Source organism: Hipposideros armiger, unplaced genomic scaffold (assembly GCF_001890085.2).
Source record: "Hipposideros armiger isolate ML-2016 unplaced genomic scaffold, ASM189008v1 scaffold_15, whole genome shotgun sequence".
NCBI classification, from domain to species: domain Eukaryota; kingdom Metazoa; phylum Chordata; class Mammalia; order Chiroptera; family Hipposideridae; genus Hipposideros; species Hipposideros armiger.
This window is the reverse complement of record NW_017731365.1, coordinates 2,814,632-2,832,345: the sequence shown is the minus strand read 5'-3', so window position 1 is coordinate 2,832,345 and position 17,714 is coordinate 2,814,632. Positions and strand designations below refer to the sequence as shown.

Here is a 17,714-nt window from a genome sequence, read left to right as displayed (position 1 = left end):
TTTTAAGAAAGACACTGGATCTTTTATTTTTTTTTTCCTTTCATTTTCTTTTTCTTTAAAAACAAAACAGAAAAAAAGCCTGAAGCAAAACCGTTTTAGGAGTAGTTACAGATATTATAGGGGTGGGGGTGGGGGCACTAAAACAGAAACGAAAAGCACCAGTGAGATGCCTTTCTAATTTCTTCTCTCCATAATTGAATACAGACAACCAACAAAGCCCGAGTCACTTATATGCCCTCCTCCCTTGCAAAAAAGTAGAAACAGAAGACTTAAGAATTTTGAAAGGATTTGTGTGTGTGTGTGTGTGTGTGTGTGTGTGTGTGTGTGTGTAAAAGTCAATGCTATAAATCTAAAACGAAGTCTGTTTTTTTTTTAAAAAGTTCTAAAACAACAGGAAAAAAACATGGAAAGAACCCCTCGTGGAGACCTGGTTTTTAGGACGGAGGCTCTTTTTAACAAGAATATAAAATACAAAGGGCTCCTTTGATGGGCAGGACCTGCTCCCACAGCCTCAGCTACCCGCTCCCCTTCAGCTGCCCTCTGCTCCTCTGCGTCACCTTTCCTTTCTGCTTTTAAAAAATAAAACCTGCTTCTGTGACTCTGCTCGTCCTCCAACTCCTGCTGGAAAGTGCAGCCGCAGCTGGGGCGGCTACTTGGTGTCGAGCTTGGCCATCTCCTGCACGTAGATGCCTATGCTCTCGCTGTCGAAGAGCAGGAAGTAGACGTTCTTCAGCGAAGACGTGCTTGAGTCGTCGAAGTGGGCTGAGATGGCTTTGAGGGTCACCTGGGCGGCTGTCTGTTTGGGGAAGCAGTTTCTGTGCCAGAGGAAAAGAAAAGTCCATGTCACTTTGGTTCCCAGGGATACATGGAGTAACTTAGCCTAGGGTGGGGTAACGCAGGTCTTTCTTATCTTGGCACTGGGCCCCAGTTTCTATCGCATGGGGGTCTCGCTGTGTGCAGCTGGTTCACACATGATCTCCGTTGATGCTCATCAGAGGGATGGCCTGGGGGGTGGGGGAGCAAGCAGAGGATGTGTCCCCACTTTACAGGTGCCACACTGACTCAGAGGGGCAGTGGTTTTAGCCAAGGTCGTAGGGCTGGCCTGTGAGTGGTGCCCTGTGCTTGAATCTATGTAGCCTGACTCAAGTCGAGCTCAGCTTTAAAAACACTACCAAGGGCCGGCCGAGTGGCGCAATGGTTAAGAACTCGCTTGGGATGCCAGAGGGCCCCGGTTCGGATCCCACATATGAGGGCCAGTGACACTGCCCTCCACAGCTAAGATGCTGAACAACAGCTCAACCTGGAGCTGGGCTGCCATGAGTCGCCGGCGACGGCATGGGCTGCAGTCCCTGTGGCAGTGGATTGCCATGGGCTACCGTGTGTGGCCAGCAGCCAGCGTGAGCGGCCAGCAGCCGCAGTGAGCGGCCGTCCAGAAGCCGGCGACTGATCTGCCTCGCCAGAGAAGAGCGCAATGATGGTGCCAACTTGGGCCAGTGAAGCAACGTCCTCCACAACTAGATTGAAGAACAAAGCGACAGCAACTTGTCTGTTCCCCTTTCCCCAATTCCCCAGCACTGTTCCCATCCCCCCAATTCCCCAATAAAAATCTTAAAAAAAAAAAAACACTACCAATTCAGCATTTCAAACACTTGGTCTTCAAAAAAAGCACATAAAGGTTTTATTAACTCCCACAAAACTGGTTTATGTGATAAACAAATTTTAAAGGGCAAAAATATGTGCTCAAAACCGTGTCTTCTTAATTCCTTTTTCATGCACTTAATGTTCCTCTCATCAACCCATATAGTTGTACAAATGTTATTTCAGCAGTGGTGACTCCGGGCAGGGCCCTAAGCATCAGGAAGCCATGATAGAGCTGTCTGCCAGGGTGTGCCATGGCACCAACCTCCAGGGACACAGCTATCGTGGTTATTTGGGGTCAGCCACCAAGCCCCTTTGAGTAGGTACAGGATGGGCCTGCCTAAGGTGAATTTTCACTTGTATGTAGTGTCCCAATTCAAACATCATGGCACATGGTCCCAGCTATGCAAAGAATTCAGCCTGCAGCCTCTGGGTTGGGCTGTGGGGACCCAGTGCTGCTTGCTTAGGTTGGGGATAGGATTACAGCAGGAAGCTAGGCCTCTTAGCCTTCCCAGGCTGTAACAGAATGTCTTTAGCATACAAATCACATCTATGTCACAGGGGCATCCATCTCTTTTGAGAGGGTGTTCAAAATCAAAGCGATAACTTGCTGTGACAATGAGCGGATATGAGGAGAGGAAATGCTGCATGTGAGGGCAGATACCCTCATTACTTACTGGAAATACTGTTCTTGTGCCCGGTTGGGGTCTGTGATAATTAGAACAATCATTTCTCCTAACCCCCAAAAGCAATTCTAGGTGAGAGCGTTGCATCTCTCTGGGTGTGCATGTCAGAGCCTCAGCCTCCCGCCCCCCAGAGCAGCACAGGAATCCCCTGGGGGGTTCTGAGGTACCGTGTTTCCTGGAAAATAAGACTTAACCGGAAAATAAGCCCTAGCATGATTTTCAGGGTGCTCGTAATATAAGCCCTACCCCAAAATAAGCCCCAGTTAAGATAGTCAGCCAGACATGAGTGTATTTGAATAAATGTAGATTTTTGTCCATGAATAAATGAATAAAATGCATCTTTTGGAGCAAAAATTAATATAAGACCTGGTCTTATTTTCAGGGAAACACGGTAGTAGGTCTAGGGTGGGTCTGAGATTCCACATTTTAACCTGGTGGGGTTGCTGCTGCTGGGCCATGGACCACACTTTGAGTGGCAAGGCCTTTGAGCCTGATGTTTTCTGATCATGTGTCCTAGACAGGGACAGCTGGATGGAATGTGGGTTTTTAACTCTCAAAAAAGAATTCTGCTTTCTGTTCCTCTCCAAAGCTGCCTTTTTCTGTGTGTTTTGAAGGATAGAGACTGGGTTTCTTGCCCTGTCATCTGGTCAGCATGCTTGGATGTGATGGCAGCTCTTGGTCATGTCTTCTGGAATGGCCAGAGAGCATGTGAATAAGTGGGAGAGCCACTGGTTCCCAGGGAGAAGGCCGGAAGAATAAACTTAGAACCTCTCGCCTGCGTGGAGACTCGCCTCTTACCTGCCACTGGGGAAAGGCGGGAAGGCGACAGACTTTAGCTTCTTGTCTTCTGCTGCCGAGAGGCAGTTTTTGATGGTCTCTTCAAGCTGCTCTTCACATTTGTCAGAGCCCCACTGTGGCATGTGACAGTGGATGACAAATTTGGCTGCAAGTCCACTGGATTGGCTGACGGCGGCTGTGACAGGGGAGAGAAACGCGGCAGGTTATTTCCTAGTCTTCACCTTAAGTCAGGGGGTTAAGCCGAAACTCACATGAATCTGTTAGATGTGTATATGTGTGTGTGTGTGGGGGGGGAGGAGTATGAGACGGGGGGCAAAGAGGCGATAGAGATGTTGACAGGACAGCATTCCATGTTTCTGATGGGGACTGTACATTTACAGAGAGCAGGAGCTGTAACAGAATTGATTTAGATGGTCAGCACAAGCTTGAGATACATGTTTTAAAGCTGACGTGACAGTACGTGACTTCCATGTGGTCCGCCACCTAGTCTCCAGGTTAGGCTGCCTGCTCACGATGGTTCCTGGTCAAAGGTACACATCAGAATCACCGCTGGTGGCTGAGGAAGGGCCGTCCCCAAGTATCCGCACCCCAATCCCTGGAACCTGTGCATGTTTCCTTACATGGCAAAATGGACTTTGCAAACGGGGTTCAGTGAGATTTTTGAGATGGGGAGATTTTCCTTGCAAGAGGAGGCAGGAAGGTCAAGGTAGGAGAAGGTGATGTGATGGTGGAGCAGAGATCAGAGAGAAGTGGTCAGGTGCCAGGGGACGCAGCTGTAACAGGCAAGAAACAGCTTCTCTGAGAAGAAGCCAGCCCAGCCAACACCTTGATTTTAGTTTAACATTGCTGGGGATGTCTGACCTCCACGACTCTTTTAAGAGAATAAATCTGTGTTGCTTGAAGGCACTAAATTTGTGGTCATTTGTTAAGGCAGTGATAGGAAACAGATACAATGGCTTTTAAGCTTTTAACAAATAGGCATGTCCGCACCCCACCCCTTACCCTGAGATCCTGACTTAGCAGGTCTGGTACAGGACTTGTGCCAGTGACTTAGGACCCTCTGTAAGCTGGGAGCCACTGCACGTAGCCTTACACTCCCTTAGACAGGGATTGTCTTTTGATCATCTCTACATACCTGAGGAGCCTATAAAAAGCAGGTGTTCACATGGGTTGTGACATGTGCCCTAGGTCCAATATGTGCCCAACAAAACCATTTCTCACTCCTGAAACCCAATTCCCTTTTCTCCCTCTCTGTCACTGGTACACCAGTCGGCTTCCTCAGACCTGTCTCATTCCGGGTCCATCTGCTTCATTTCTACCACAACCTCCGACCCTGACCCATCCAGCGTCCCAGCTGAAATCAGGATGCATCTTACAGCCACTGTCAACCTGGACTGAACTGAGTTCTTCCATAGAGAAGTTGCATTTGCTTCTGTCACCTGGAGACACTACCAGACCAAGGTCATGTCCCACTAACTTCCCTGCCTGAGGTTTTTGGGCCGCCCTGAATTCTGCTGCAAATCTGCAGGAATACTGGCATGGAGTTCAAATTCTAGAGTGAGGCTCTTTTTCCCCTCGGTCCACCCAATGCCAAAGTCAAGATACAGACTTGCTGCCCTTTCTACATGGTGGCTTCACGTCTTGCTGTTCTTAAACTGAACATGTCCTGGCTTTATGTGCCCCTAACTAGACACCCTATCTTGGAAATTTATTCTTTCTTAATGGAATATACAATAGGGCATATTTTACAAGGAATGGTGTTTTGAAACTAAGTGACCCTGATGAATTATATCCCCTTTTCCAGATTCACCTCCACCAGTCCCTTCTTTCCAGGTAGCTACCGTGTCCAGGCCACGGAGACTTAGACCTAACAGATTTATACCAATTTCTTAGCTCATGATTGTTCCCTGCAGCCTTCTCCTTCCTCCTGGATTCACTTGTTCCTCCCAGTAAGGCCTCTATCATCCTTTCAGTGAATGTCTGTGGATTTCTGACTCTCAGCTTTTGCACGTCTGAAACTGTGCATCGTTGGTTTTCCATCTTGAATAATAACACAGTAACATGGAATTCTTGGTTGACAGTTTTCCCCCCTCAGTGTCTCCAAGCATCCTTTGTAGCTACTAAGTCTGCTGTCAGGATAACAGTTTACAAACAATCTGCCCTCAATTTTGGGGCTGCTTTTCAGGTTTTTCCTGTTTTGTGAACTTCTGAAGTGTCACCATGATGGGCCAGGTTTTGGATTTCTTTTCATTTATTTTTTTTATTTTAAATTTTTTTTGTTTTTTTGTTAGGGTTAGGGACAGGGTGAGGGTTAGGGTTAGTGTTAGGGACAGAGTTAGGATTAGGATTAGGGTTAGGGAAAGGATTAGGTTTAGAGTTAGCATTAGTGTTAGGGACAAGGTAGGGTTAGGGTTAGGTTTAGGGACAGGGTTAGGGTTAGGCTTAGGGTTAGGGACAGTGTTTGGGTTAGGGTTAGGGTTAGGGACAGGTTTAGTGTTAGGTTTAGTGTATGGACAGGCTTAGGGTTAGGGTTAAAGTTAGGGACATGGTTAGGGTTAGGGTTAGGGTTAGAATTAGGGATAGGGTTAAGGTTAGGGACAGGGACAGGGTTCTATTTTCATTTATTATACTCAACATTTTTAACCTGAGGACTCACGGGTTTCATTCTGGAAAAATTTCAGCCACGATCTTTTAAAAATACTGCTTCTCTACCTTCTATTTTCTGCCTCTGGAACTCTGTTTCGAAAGGTGCTGGAGCCTCTCATCCTATGTAGAGCAGCTATTTTTCCTCTTCTTTCCACCCTGCCAAGCAGTTTGCTGGGACCTCCCCCAGAACCCCCAATCCAGATCAATCTTATGTGGCCAATTCAGGGCTTTGTGTCATGGTGACGTAGGGGGTGTGGTAGACCCAGACATTGAGCCAGTGGGCAACCTGGCCCCCAGGCCTGGGTGAGGGGCTCCCTGCTCCCTTCGGCTACCCTAGAAAACAGATTTCACACAAGCTACAGCCCTGGGTGGTGGTCAGGACTAAAGGCCATGGGAGTTTTATCCATCACTGAGCCTGGCTCTGGTCCCCTCCAAGAGTGAGGTGACTCCGGTCCCATCACCATGTTAAGAGGTGACCTCCTGATGGTTCTGCATATTCTCAGACCTGGAGTCCAGTGTCTGCAGCTTAGACCTGTCACGTGCAGTTCTCCTATCCATGCCCACATGTATGTTTGTCTTATATTTCAATGTAACTGTTTGAAAATGTTAAAAAAGAAACTATTATTGCTATATGTATGGGGAGTGGTGTGTGCAGACTGTAAAGTGTGAACTCATGTTCTTTCTTAACTGGAAGCCCCATTACTTTTCCAGCAATCAAATCTGATCCTGACAGTCCCCAGCGCAAACTTTCAAAGGTGCCCCTCTTGTCTACATAGGGTCTCCTACCTGCTGCTCCCTGCTGACTCATGAGCTGAACCTTCTCACACACAACACCCTTAAGGCCACAATGTCCTTGTAAGTGGGTCTTACACCCTTATGGAGCCTTCTCGACTCCCCCAAGCAGAGGGCAAGCTTAGAGTCCTGTTCCCATCTCTCTGTGCCCCACTTATGTGCCTGCTTTTCTTCCTAGACTGTCCAGTGCTTGAGAGCAGGGGTGGGATTTATTGTCTTTGGAGCCCCAGCATCAGGGATGCAGTTGGCAGTGACTACATGGTCACTGGGGGTGGTGTAGGTGGGGACATAGATTTGAAGTTGGACCTACTTGCCAAAAAATTACCCAACAATCTTGAAAACCGTTGTTCAAACAAAAACTTGTGCACAAATATTCATAGCAGCTAAAGGTGGAAACAGCTAAATGTGGAAACAACCCCCCAAGTGATGAATGGATAAACAAAATATTATTGAGCCATAAAAAGGAACAAGTTCTGATACATGCTACAACATGCACAAACCTCAAAAAGTTACGTGAAAGAAGTCAGACACAAAAGGTCACATATTTTATGACTCCCTTTATATGACATGTCTGGAACAGGCAAATCCATAGAGACAGAGGGAGATTGGTGGCTGCCAGGGGGTGGGGGAGGGGCATGGCTGCTTAACATAAAGTTGCCCAGTAGTTTCAGACTGTTTTTGGGGTGGCTTGATGCAAACCGATTTGAACTATCCAGACACTTTATAGTCCCCAAAGCATATGAAATGATCTACATGGACCTGCTCAAATTAAAAAAAAAAAAAAAAGCTTTCTGATTAGTGATGGCTAATTTTGCTTTGCAAACTGAAGATGCGTGAAGCTGGAGAGGGAGGTGGTGAGGCTATGCTGGGAATATGGGCCCAATTCCACACTTACCTTCAGCAACTTCCAAAGGGCCTTGGGATTTGCGGAGCTCCTTTACTGTTTCCAAGAACTCTTTGCCCCCAGCCTTTTCCAAGGCCTTACCTGTGAAGGCGAACAAGACGCCATTGTGGTTGTTGTTTTCAATGTCATTAATTACACTATTTGACATACTTTTAGTAAGCCAGAAACAAACAAACAAGCCACGCTTAGAAAGTAGGAATCAAACTTTGCAACTGAAATCCTGGTTTGCCAGTGGTCACTGACGGCAGGGGTTTCTGGTTTCTGTCCAGCAGGACTTAGATTCTAGCAAACTCTTTTAAAAGACCTTTTTAGGGGGTGATTTGGCCATAAAGCAGTCTCATGACATGACTCCTGAAGATATATATATATTTTTAATTGAGGCTCCAGTGTTCTGTTCTCTGGGCTCAGAACATGTGTTGTGTTTGTTAAATTCAGTATCTTGATTTGATGGCAGCACCCCATACTGGGGGGTGTCTCACAGGCCCTCTTGTCATCTGCTCTAACCCTGGTTCCCAAGGCACCCTTGGGGATACAGTCCAGGCCCGAGGTGACCGATGGCTCAGCAGGAAGCTCTGGGTAGAGAGCTCTGGGGGTCCTATTCCCATCTCACCACCACCAATGTTTGTAAGTCCTTGGGATCAAAGAACAGACACAGGCCCAGGGGAGCCTGGGCCTTGGTTTTCAGTGGACAAATGCAGAGATTTGAGAGGCTAATTGCCAAGGACCTTTCTGTTAGGAGATCCCTTGAGTCTTTGATGGTAGGACAATTCCCTACTCAATATTTCAGGGTTATGCTGCTACAGAGACCAAGAGGAACCCCCAGGAGACGGCAGGACTCTATCTCTGGCCCAGTAGGAACCCAGCGTATGTGTCCCAGGGGATCCTCATGCCCCTGAGATGACGTGCGGGTGTTTTGTCCAGACAAGTATGACTGCCACTCTCAGGTGGGAGGTGAGGAATTTTCCCTTGTTGTACTTCCATCTTCTCCTGAATCTGGTGATTTGGATGTCCGGGGCAATTCTCAGCTTTCTCTCTTCATAGCTATTATTAGTTATTATTATTACTATTCAGTTCAGAGGCTTTCCTAGAGGCTGGGCGAGGGAGCCTCCCCACTCCTTACTCAAACACTCAAGTATATGTGGAGAGCCACAGTGCATTGTGCAGATCAATTAGGAAAAATGTCTATTACAATAGTCACTCTCTCCTGGGATGGGGATGGGGAGGGATTTCTTCATTAATGTGCTCGGGTTTCAATAGCACAATTTGGAAATGCCTCTAAGTCTCCTTTCTGGCCCTCAGACTCCTGGCCAGTTTTGATCTGCTAGGTCACAGAAGCCTGGAGGAGGCAGGTAATCAAAGCTGGTACCAAGTCCATGCTGAGAAGCAGGGGAAATAGGTCTAAGCAGCTTCTCTTTGCATTCAGGTCAGAGGCCAGATGGGAACATGTAATAGGCAACGAGGGCATCTAAGAATAAAGCAGCCTGGAGGGTTGATGAGGGGACTTTCTCTCTGTGGGGACTTTTTCATTCCAGTGAAGAAATGAAGAAGGAATGCTAGAATTAGCACTTCCCCACTTTGCAGCCCCTAACGAACAGACAAAGGTAGGCTAGGAGCATCTATAGGGGACAACCAGCCAGGCCTTACCTGCCTCCTGATGGAAGAACATTCCAACACTGACCAAGCAGTCTTGCTCAAAGTTTCTGAACCTCTTTTAAGCATCTACATCAACTAATAAATAAATAAAAGGAAAAAACAAAAACAAACAAAAAGCAAAACAAAACAAAACAAAAAACCCCCCAAAACCTATGGGTTATAAGAGACTTATCAACCAACTGCAATGTGTGGACTTAGTTGGATCCTGAATCAAATAAGCAAATAAAAAAAATTGACATTTATGATGCAGCTGGAATTTGAACACGGATGATATTAATTTTTGGTTTGATAATGGTATTATGGTTATGTTGTTAAAAAAGTAGCTTTCCCCATTTTGAAATATTCAGATAAAATGATATGATATCTGTGAGGATGTGGGTGGGGGCAGAGCTGAAAAAAACTTGGTCATGGGTTGATGATTATTGTAGCTGAGGGCCTAGGGTTTCATTACACTCCTCTGCTATTTGTGTGTATGCTTGATCTTTTTTGTAAGAGCATACAATGTTTTAAAAAGAGTAAATCAGGGCCTTATTTGCATGGGGTTAATGGTTTGGGTGATGGTAGTAGAGCAAGGAGTCATCACGGGAGAGACCCTTTCTAACAATACAGAAACAATAAAGAATATTACCTATGAAATGCTTATGAGCCCAGCACTGTGCTAAGCCCCATCCATGTGTTCTTTAATCTTCACCCCATGGGTCATGTACTATTGTTACCCTCATTGATAGGTGAGGAAACTGAGGTTCAGAGAGTTAAGAAACCTGCCTAAAGTCACACAGCTAGAAAGTGATCCGTAAAATCCAGGACACAGACCCAGGCTGACTCCAGAGCCTCCCTGAGGGGACCTGAGCTACAGTTTTTGCTCCAATACCGGAACTCTTTCTATTCTACCACTACCCTGCCGCTTAAAAAAAAAAAAGAAAGATCTTTATGGTTTTCCTGATATAAAAATGCAAACTATAGGAATGATAGATTAGGACAGTGCCACTTGTTTTGTTCATGAGAAGCTAGGACACACTTCAAAACAGAGCTCAAGATTAAGGCCACTAGGGGAGTCTTCCCACAGAGGTGTGGAGTTGGCAGTTGGTAGGCCCTGAGCCAGGTCTGAAAAGTGAAGAAGGAATTTTCACCATCTCTCTTTCTCTGCAAGAGAAGTCCTGTATCTCTGTAATGCATGTTTTTTCTTCCCCCCCCCCAGTGCTGTCCTACTTCCTTTACAGCAAAGCAAGTGACCTCTGATGCCAAGAGGAAAACATAAGTGAGCCTAGAAGCCTGGGGCCCCTGATGCTCTCATGTAGGGCTGAACTACTAGCAGTTGCCTCGAATTACCTATCTCCAAAGCAAGTCCTGCATCCCAGGACTTTCTTTGCTCACTTCACTCTTTCAATGCAGAGTTTAAGGCACTTGTTCTGTCTTGTGAAAATGGATAAGATGGTGACCATGTAGAACGCTATGATTTCGTGCCCTTGATAGCTTACCTTCCCACGCTCCTCTACCTAGCCTGGTAATCGCTCCCACCTTAAAGACAACCTAACTTTTCCCAGCTGTCTATTTCCTTTTTACCAATGGTGTTCTCAGTATTTAAGCTTAAAATATCCATGGAGTTTTACACAAAACATGTACAACAATGTTTAAAGCAGTACTACTCATTATAGTCTAAACTGGAAACGATACCCAAATACCACCAATGACAGAATGGGTCAACAAATTGTGGCATATTCCTACAGTGAAATACTATACAGCAAAAAGCAAAAAAAAAAAAAAAAAAAAAAAAAAAAAAAAAGAACTACAACCACACTCATCAATATGGGTGGATTTCACAAATATAAAGTTGAGCAAAAGGAGTCAGATACAAAAGAAGACATACTGCATGATTTCATTCATATAAAATCCAAAACAGATGACACCCATCTATGCTGTTAGAAGACAGAATATTGGGTACTCATGAATGGAATGGTGACTGGGAACAGGGAAGGTGGGAACTTCTGGGGTGCTGGTAAGGTTCTGCTTCATGATGAAGGTGCTTGTTACAAAGGTGTGTTCACTTGGAGAAAAAAATCACCAAGCTGTGCACTAATGATCTGTGTGTATATAACACTTCCATAAAAATTTCAAAAATATATGCAGATTTGAAACAGGATTAGTTATTCTCTAGTCATGCTGTTCAACTACATACAAAGGCAGAGTTTGACATGGTACCTACCCCAAGCAAGGGACATCCAGTTGACAATGACAAACTTCCTAAGAACTTGCACAAACAGTAGACTATACTATGACATCTCTACCAAAGTCTCAGGACCTTACCTATATCTTCCTTGAGGTCAATTTCGGCTGTGGTTGGGTGGACAATGCCCTCTACTCTCATAGAGCCAATATGGCTGATGTCACTCTGGGTCAAGGACAGCTGCATTAGGAAGAAAAGACGGAGAGTGTGGGAAAGATTAAATCCTATTAAACATCCTCATATTTTACATCATATCTGTTAATTCTCTCCATGATTTATACTGAATTGTCAACACAAAGGGCTGTACGTGGAGCAGCTGTCTCAAGTTTCTCAGGTGTCTGATTTTCAGTAGGCTTTTTTGAGCTCAGTGGATTTGATTTTCACTCTGAGGTTAGCAGCATGCAACAAATCTCCTCCTCTTCCAGGAGTAGAAATGGGACCTCACCTCCTCTTCTTTCCCCATAGCCTATGCTTTTGTTTCCTAATCTGGGTGGCCTTGGTGCTCGGTGACACATTCTTTGAGTGGCTCCTGCAAGGGAAGCCCAGGGCTTGCCTTCTCCTCTCCCTTCAGCTCCCTGCACTCTTCCCAGAGCAGCACCGACCTTTGGGCGAGGGACGCAAAGCTGATGACCTTGCTTGAAAGAAAGGATGGGCTCCAGGATCCCAACCTGCCTATGTCTAGCCACCTTGCCTTCTGGGGACTACATTGTTGGGGCTACACATGTGAAATGCTGCCCTATGTGCTCATAACTGAATGCAATGGAGGCATTCTCCATCATCTCCCCATGTGAACAAGGATTTTATGTTCCCCTAGATAAGTGAGAGAAAGCATCATGTAACTACAGATAGCCCCTACAGGGGACATGAATTCCACCTCTTTGCTTTCCTGCTTTCACTGGTGATGAATTAGGAACCTGCCACATTTACGCTCTTCTTATAACCTGCTCTTCCCAATTGCTTCAACAGAGGTTCCCGGTGTACTGTTGTCAGGCTGCAAACGTTCAGCTACCAGAGATATAACTGTTTCCTTGTGTGTCTTATTTTAGCCCCAGTTGACTTGACAGATAAATCGCCCGTTCCGTAAACTTTATGCTGTGGGAATGAATTATTTGCATGTCTGGCTGGGCTGCTGTTGTGCTGCTGAAGACCGTTCAACATATAGCCCTGTTTGTTTTCTTTCTGCAGCCGAGGAAGGCAAGCAGACTAAATTATTGGCAAATAATTCATCTCTAACACCAGGGATATTCAGGAAACGTATTTCTATTTTCTTCCTTTGACAAATTACATTGAGCCATGTAAGGTGGACCTCCCAAAGGCTGTTTGAGAAAGTTAACGATGCATATTAGGGTGGGCACAGACATAGCTCGGGCATGGGGAATTTCCAGCAAAACCAGCAATGCCATCCTACCTGCTGACCAGAAAGATGCTCTATGCTCACCTTTGGCTGACCAATATCAGCATGAACAATTCTCAGCACTAAAGAACTTGTTCACTCTGACAATGCAGACACTGCCCTCGCTCTTTAGCTAAAAAAGGAACAATTCAAGACCAGAGTGAAAATCAGATTGGGGAGTCAGGCATGAACGAGGCATCATTGCTTGTAAACCGCAGGTTCTAAAAATGCAATCGTGCTTTACAAAAGCACCGTGCAATTCTTTTTATTACCTTCTGCCCTAGAACAAGGCTCTTGGAAGACAGGATGGTGAATCCATCCCCTGGCCCATCTTCAGAGGTGGAATTTGAAGTACCTTCTTTATCGCTGTCCTTTGGTTTGGACTGTGGGTAGAAATCAGAAGGACAGATGGGAAATCATCCAGAAAAAGCCCAGCGTGGCTTGATTTAGCTCTTCTCATGGCCACCAACAACTTGGACATGAAAGGAAGTGGTTTAGGTGTTGTGTTCTGCTGTTCTCGGTGGAGGGAAGCAAGAGACAGCAATATGAGGGACAAAAAAGGGTGCTGCCAAAAATAAAGTGCGTTAAAGAATAATGTACCTGTCCTCACTCCAACCTGGTCACAGGTGTAATTCGTGCTCTTTTCCACACCTGCAGCTTATGCTGACAAGCATCAGAACCAAGCAGGGTCATTCTAGCACACTGCTCAACCCCCCTTCTCCCCGGGATGTCCCAGGGGCACCGTGGCAGTGCACTGAGCTCTTCCGTGTTGTCATGGAGGTCTGCGGAACGAAACTTTGACAACCTCTGAAGCAGTGCTGTCCCATTGGGCTTCCTGCAGTCATGGAAATGCCCTGCAACTGTACTCAGTGCGACTGAGCACTCGGCTGGTGCAACCGAGTAACTAATTTTAAATTTGATGTAGTTTTCATTCATTTAAATCCACATTGAAATAGCCACGTGTGGCTAGCAGTTACCGCACTGGACAGCATAGGAAAGTATTGCTCCACAAAAAGCATCTCTGAGTTATAGCTACTTAGCATATCAGGTTATCCAAAACACCTGAAATCCCATTGACTTAGGCACCTATCTAGGGGAGACTAGAGACGTTGTAGTGTGCAACATGGAGCTCTGGAGAAATGGAAAGTAGAGTTCCAGGTGATCCTCTCTCACCTAAGGTTTTGGTGGGGGCAGTGGAAGGAATCTGGAAATAGGAAAATCATGCTCGCTTTGGGTTTGGACATCTCTAGCAGCCCCGGCCTGATGATTTGAGCTCTAGTCTCAAGGGCCCTTTATTTTTCTTCACAGACATTCTTGTCATTTTCTCCCAGCACCCAGCTGTGGAGAATCCCCCGACCTTTAGCAATCTTGACTACGCCCTCATCTTTTGATCGTTCAACTTTCCTTCTGTTCTGAGCGTCCCTGGCTCAGATAACAACCTGGCTCACCTTTTTGGATGTTCGTGGTTTGGCAGCCTTGGATTTCTTGCCGCCCTTCTTGCCTGATGTGGCCTTTCTTCCTCTTTTCTCTGGGGGAGGGGAGAGGATAGTTTCCGACTTGCCTTTGGTCCCTCGCTTTTTGGCCAGCAGTTCAGGGTGAATTCTGGGCAGGACGCCTCCACTGGCGATGGTCACTCCTTTTAGCAGCTGAAGAGAGAAACACAGGCGCTCAGGCAGCAAGGGGCTTGCTGGTTCTGGATTTAATAGTTTTAACTGATCAAAACAAGGGTTAAGTCTGGTCTTTGCTTTCCCCAAAAAATTGCAAAATACACAGTTTAATTGGTGCTCCCTGTTTCACTTGGTGAGCACGTCCCTGTAGGTATCAAGGCCTCCTGTGATTTTGCACAGAAAGCAAAACAAGCAAAGCAAAATGAAAGGGTATAGAAGCTGAAACCAGTGATGTTGCCCAGGGCTCTGGAATTCCAGACATAACAGAGGATAAAGAGCTTCACATGGGGGGAGCACAGCTTGACAAAATGAGGTTCAAAGGTCAATGTTAGGGCTAGACCCAGTTAACAACAGAGCAGTGGTCTCCACACTCTTTTGATCATGCATTCCATTAGTAAAATATATTTAACCAGGTGCCTCTCAATTGCTATCTGTTTAACTAATCGGCATGTTCTTCTCTACGAATACATTCTGTACATCTTAAAGTGGCGTTACTCCAAGTGTGGTCTGCAACCAGGGCTGGTCCATAAACTGTTACCTGTCTGTGATGAAGTACAGAAATCATGAGAAGAGTTTAGAAACTTTTATCATAAATTGACAGTTATTGTGTATCTATTGGATCTAATAACAAGAAACTGTAGCTTGTATTTTTTTGTTTCTTTTATTTTTCTAGTAATTATTTTTTATTGTATTTTTGGAAATTATGAGTCCATGGTGGATTGGAAATAAGAATCACTTTACCACAGACAGTTTGAGAAATTGAGATTAAAAATTAAATACAAATAAAAATTCTTATACTTTAATCCTTGGGGGTGGGGAGGGGGTAAGTCACTCCACTTTGTAGTCAGTTCTAAAATATAAAGGGTCAGTCCTCATATGTGAAGAAGGGCTCTCCTGCCCTCATCAGAATAAACTGTCAACAAAATTTGTGTGAAGAAACTATGAAGAGAATAACACATGTGCACAGCACCGTCCCCAGCAACACACTGAGCTTGTTTTTAAAGAAAAGATGGTCTGGCCAGGCCCAGAATATATAATGGCATCTATTCCAGAGGCAATTTTATTTTGAGTCCGAATGATATGGATAGCAGAACTGGTCCTTCTCTTTTAGGATCTGATTTTTTTTTTTTTGGTATAAATGTGACTGGGAACTGTAGCAGGAATGATTTGTAGGCAGCTGAGCCCGCACGCAGGAGTGTGTTTGGAAAACCCACGCGGTGGCACGTACCAATGCCTCAGACATACCTGATTGAGCTCCTCGTCATTGGCCACTGCCAACAGGATGTGTCTTGGGGCTATCCGGGCCTTCTTGTTGTCCCTTGCAGCATTTCCAGCCAATTCTAGAATTTCCGCTGAAATTGCAAAGGGGAGTTAATAGGCAATGACAGAATGGGGTCTGAGCTGTCTAAAGCTTTTCTTTGGTAATGGTTTTTGAGTTTGATCCCGTTTATTCATTTGTGATTTTTATGTCTGGGCCTGGAAAGAAATCTAGAAAGCTGAAAAGAACTCAGGTCACAGACAAGTAAAATATTTTAGCAAGATCTGATATATGATCCTGTGACAAAGTCTTCTAGTTGTCCCTTGACATTAATTGCCCCCCATATTCCTGAGTATGCAGACCTCTGATTTTTTGCTGAGCCCATAACCATTGGAAGGATTGAAGGCAGTATTTCCCAACCTCCCTTGTTGATAAGTGTGGTCATGTGATTAAGTTCTGGCCAACGAAAGGCAAGTAGTTGTGTCGTATGGTACTTCTGGGAAGTGTCCATCCATGAAGCGATGGTGCCCTTCTTCCTTTTCTACTGGCCAACTGTGGACATGATGGCTGGAATTTGAGCAGCCATTTTTGACCAAGAGGCAGAAGTTGTGGATGACAGAGCAACAAGATAGAAGGAACGGGGGTCTCTTATGACTGTGGAGCCTCCTTACCAACTTGGACTGTTGTCTCCAGACTGCTTTTGTATGAGAGAGGAATAAACTCTCTTCTTCAAGCTACTGTCAGCAGTTAATCCTGACCAAAACAGAACCCTAACATAGGATCCGAGCTTCTTTCAGTGTACAGACTTATTAATACAAGAGCCATGTCTGAAGAGAACAGTCATGTAGGTAAAGTCTGTCTTTGGGACCCATTGGGACCCACTGGGACCTCCTTTTCCTCTTCACTTGATGCCCCAGAACCCTCTTGCCCTAAAGGAAAGTGAATGTGAAGAACTGACTTACATTATTGGATGAAGTAATGCTTAACCTGAGAAGTGAATTCCTAGTGGGGATATCTTGACACCTGAGAAGGAAGGTATGCTGGGACCCAGGGCTTTTCCACATATCCCTCAGGACCTAAGCATGGCTCCGAGTTTAACAAACATGTCATATGGTAAATGTGAAAGAACTGATAGAAAGGAATTTTCCTAAAACTACTTCACGTGCTATCAACATTTTTGAGTAAAAAAAAAAATCTTTTTTCATCTATAGAATTCGTTTATACCATCTGTAGGCTTTCCCCTTCCTCTTCTTTCTTATTTTGTTATTTTCCTTTCTTCCTCAATTTTAGAAGGATGCTCTGCTAAATCAAATTTGTCTGCCTTCAAAAGTATGAATATGAGTCTATAAAGAGAAATTTCTTCCCTTAGAAAGCGAGAGGCAATGTGCCAATGAGTTGTCTCACTAATACATAGGGGAAAAAGTATGTGTATGTGCAGGTGTGTATAAATTTGTTGTGTGTGTGATGTATGTGCACAGGCGTGTGTGTGTGTGCGCACAGGGGTATGTGTGTGTGTGATGGGGGATTTGCTGGTACAATGGCATAGATAATAAACGCTAAAATTAACAGGCGATTCTGTATGAGTCTTTATAATCAACCTAATTTCAAACAAAATAGCACATGAAATTGCCATCATTCATAAAATCTATGGCAATAAAATAAAAACTTGGCATAAATATGCCACATTAACTAAGTAAATGTAATTAACAAAAAATTAGAATAAAATAAGCATTACAGTTAAATATTTATATGGCATTTCCATAATGAAAAGTGCTAAATCACTGCAAATTCATCTCACAACACCCTTTCCAGCTTATTAAGCAATGAATATTGCGTTTACCAGCAATTAATTTACACAGTGGTCGTGTTTTCTGAATCAAAGATTGCAGCACTGTAGTTTGAGAAGTATGAGCATATTTGTTGGGACAGTGGGATGGAATATTTGAAATTAATGCCATATTAAATAATCTGGTTTGCTGCATTCAGACTGCTGCTGCCCAACCCTTTCTTTGTCTTAAAAAGTGTACTGATCAAAAAGGAATGTAGGGGCCGGCC

General features: G+C 44.9%; 1 protein-coding gene across 1 annotated transcript in view; it reads right to left on the bottom strand.

The window, feature by feature from the left end:
* The window catches only part of MACROH2A2 (macroH2A.2 histone), a 63,475-nt gene continuing 45,761 nt past the window's right edge, over positions 1-17,714 (bottom strand). Inside the window, exons 3-9 of the mRNA XM_019626413.1 lie at positions 15,647-15,753; positions 14,183-14,380; positions 13,007-13,117; positions 11,422-11,521; positions 7,456-7,545; positions 3,123-3,297; positions 1-815 (exon numbers count right to left, since the gene is read on the bottom strand). Of these exons, the coding sequence (XP_019481958.1) occupies positions 650-815; positions 3,123-3,297; positions 7,456-7,545; positions 11,422-11,521; positions 13,007-13,117; positions 14,183-14,380; positions 15,647-15,753 (947 nt within the window). The 3' untranslated portion in view covers positions 1-649. The remainder of the gene's footprint in view (positions 816-3,122; positions 3,298-7,455; positions 7,546-11,421; positions 11,522-13,006; positions 13,118-14,182; positions 14,381-15,646; positions 15,754-17,714) is intronic.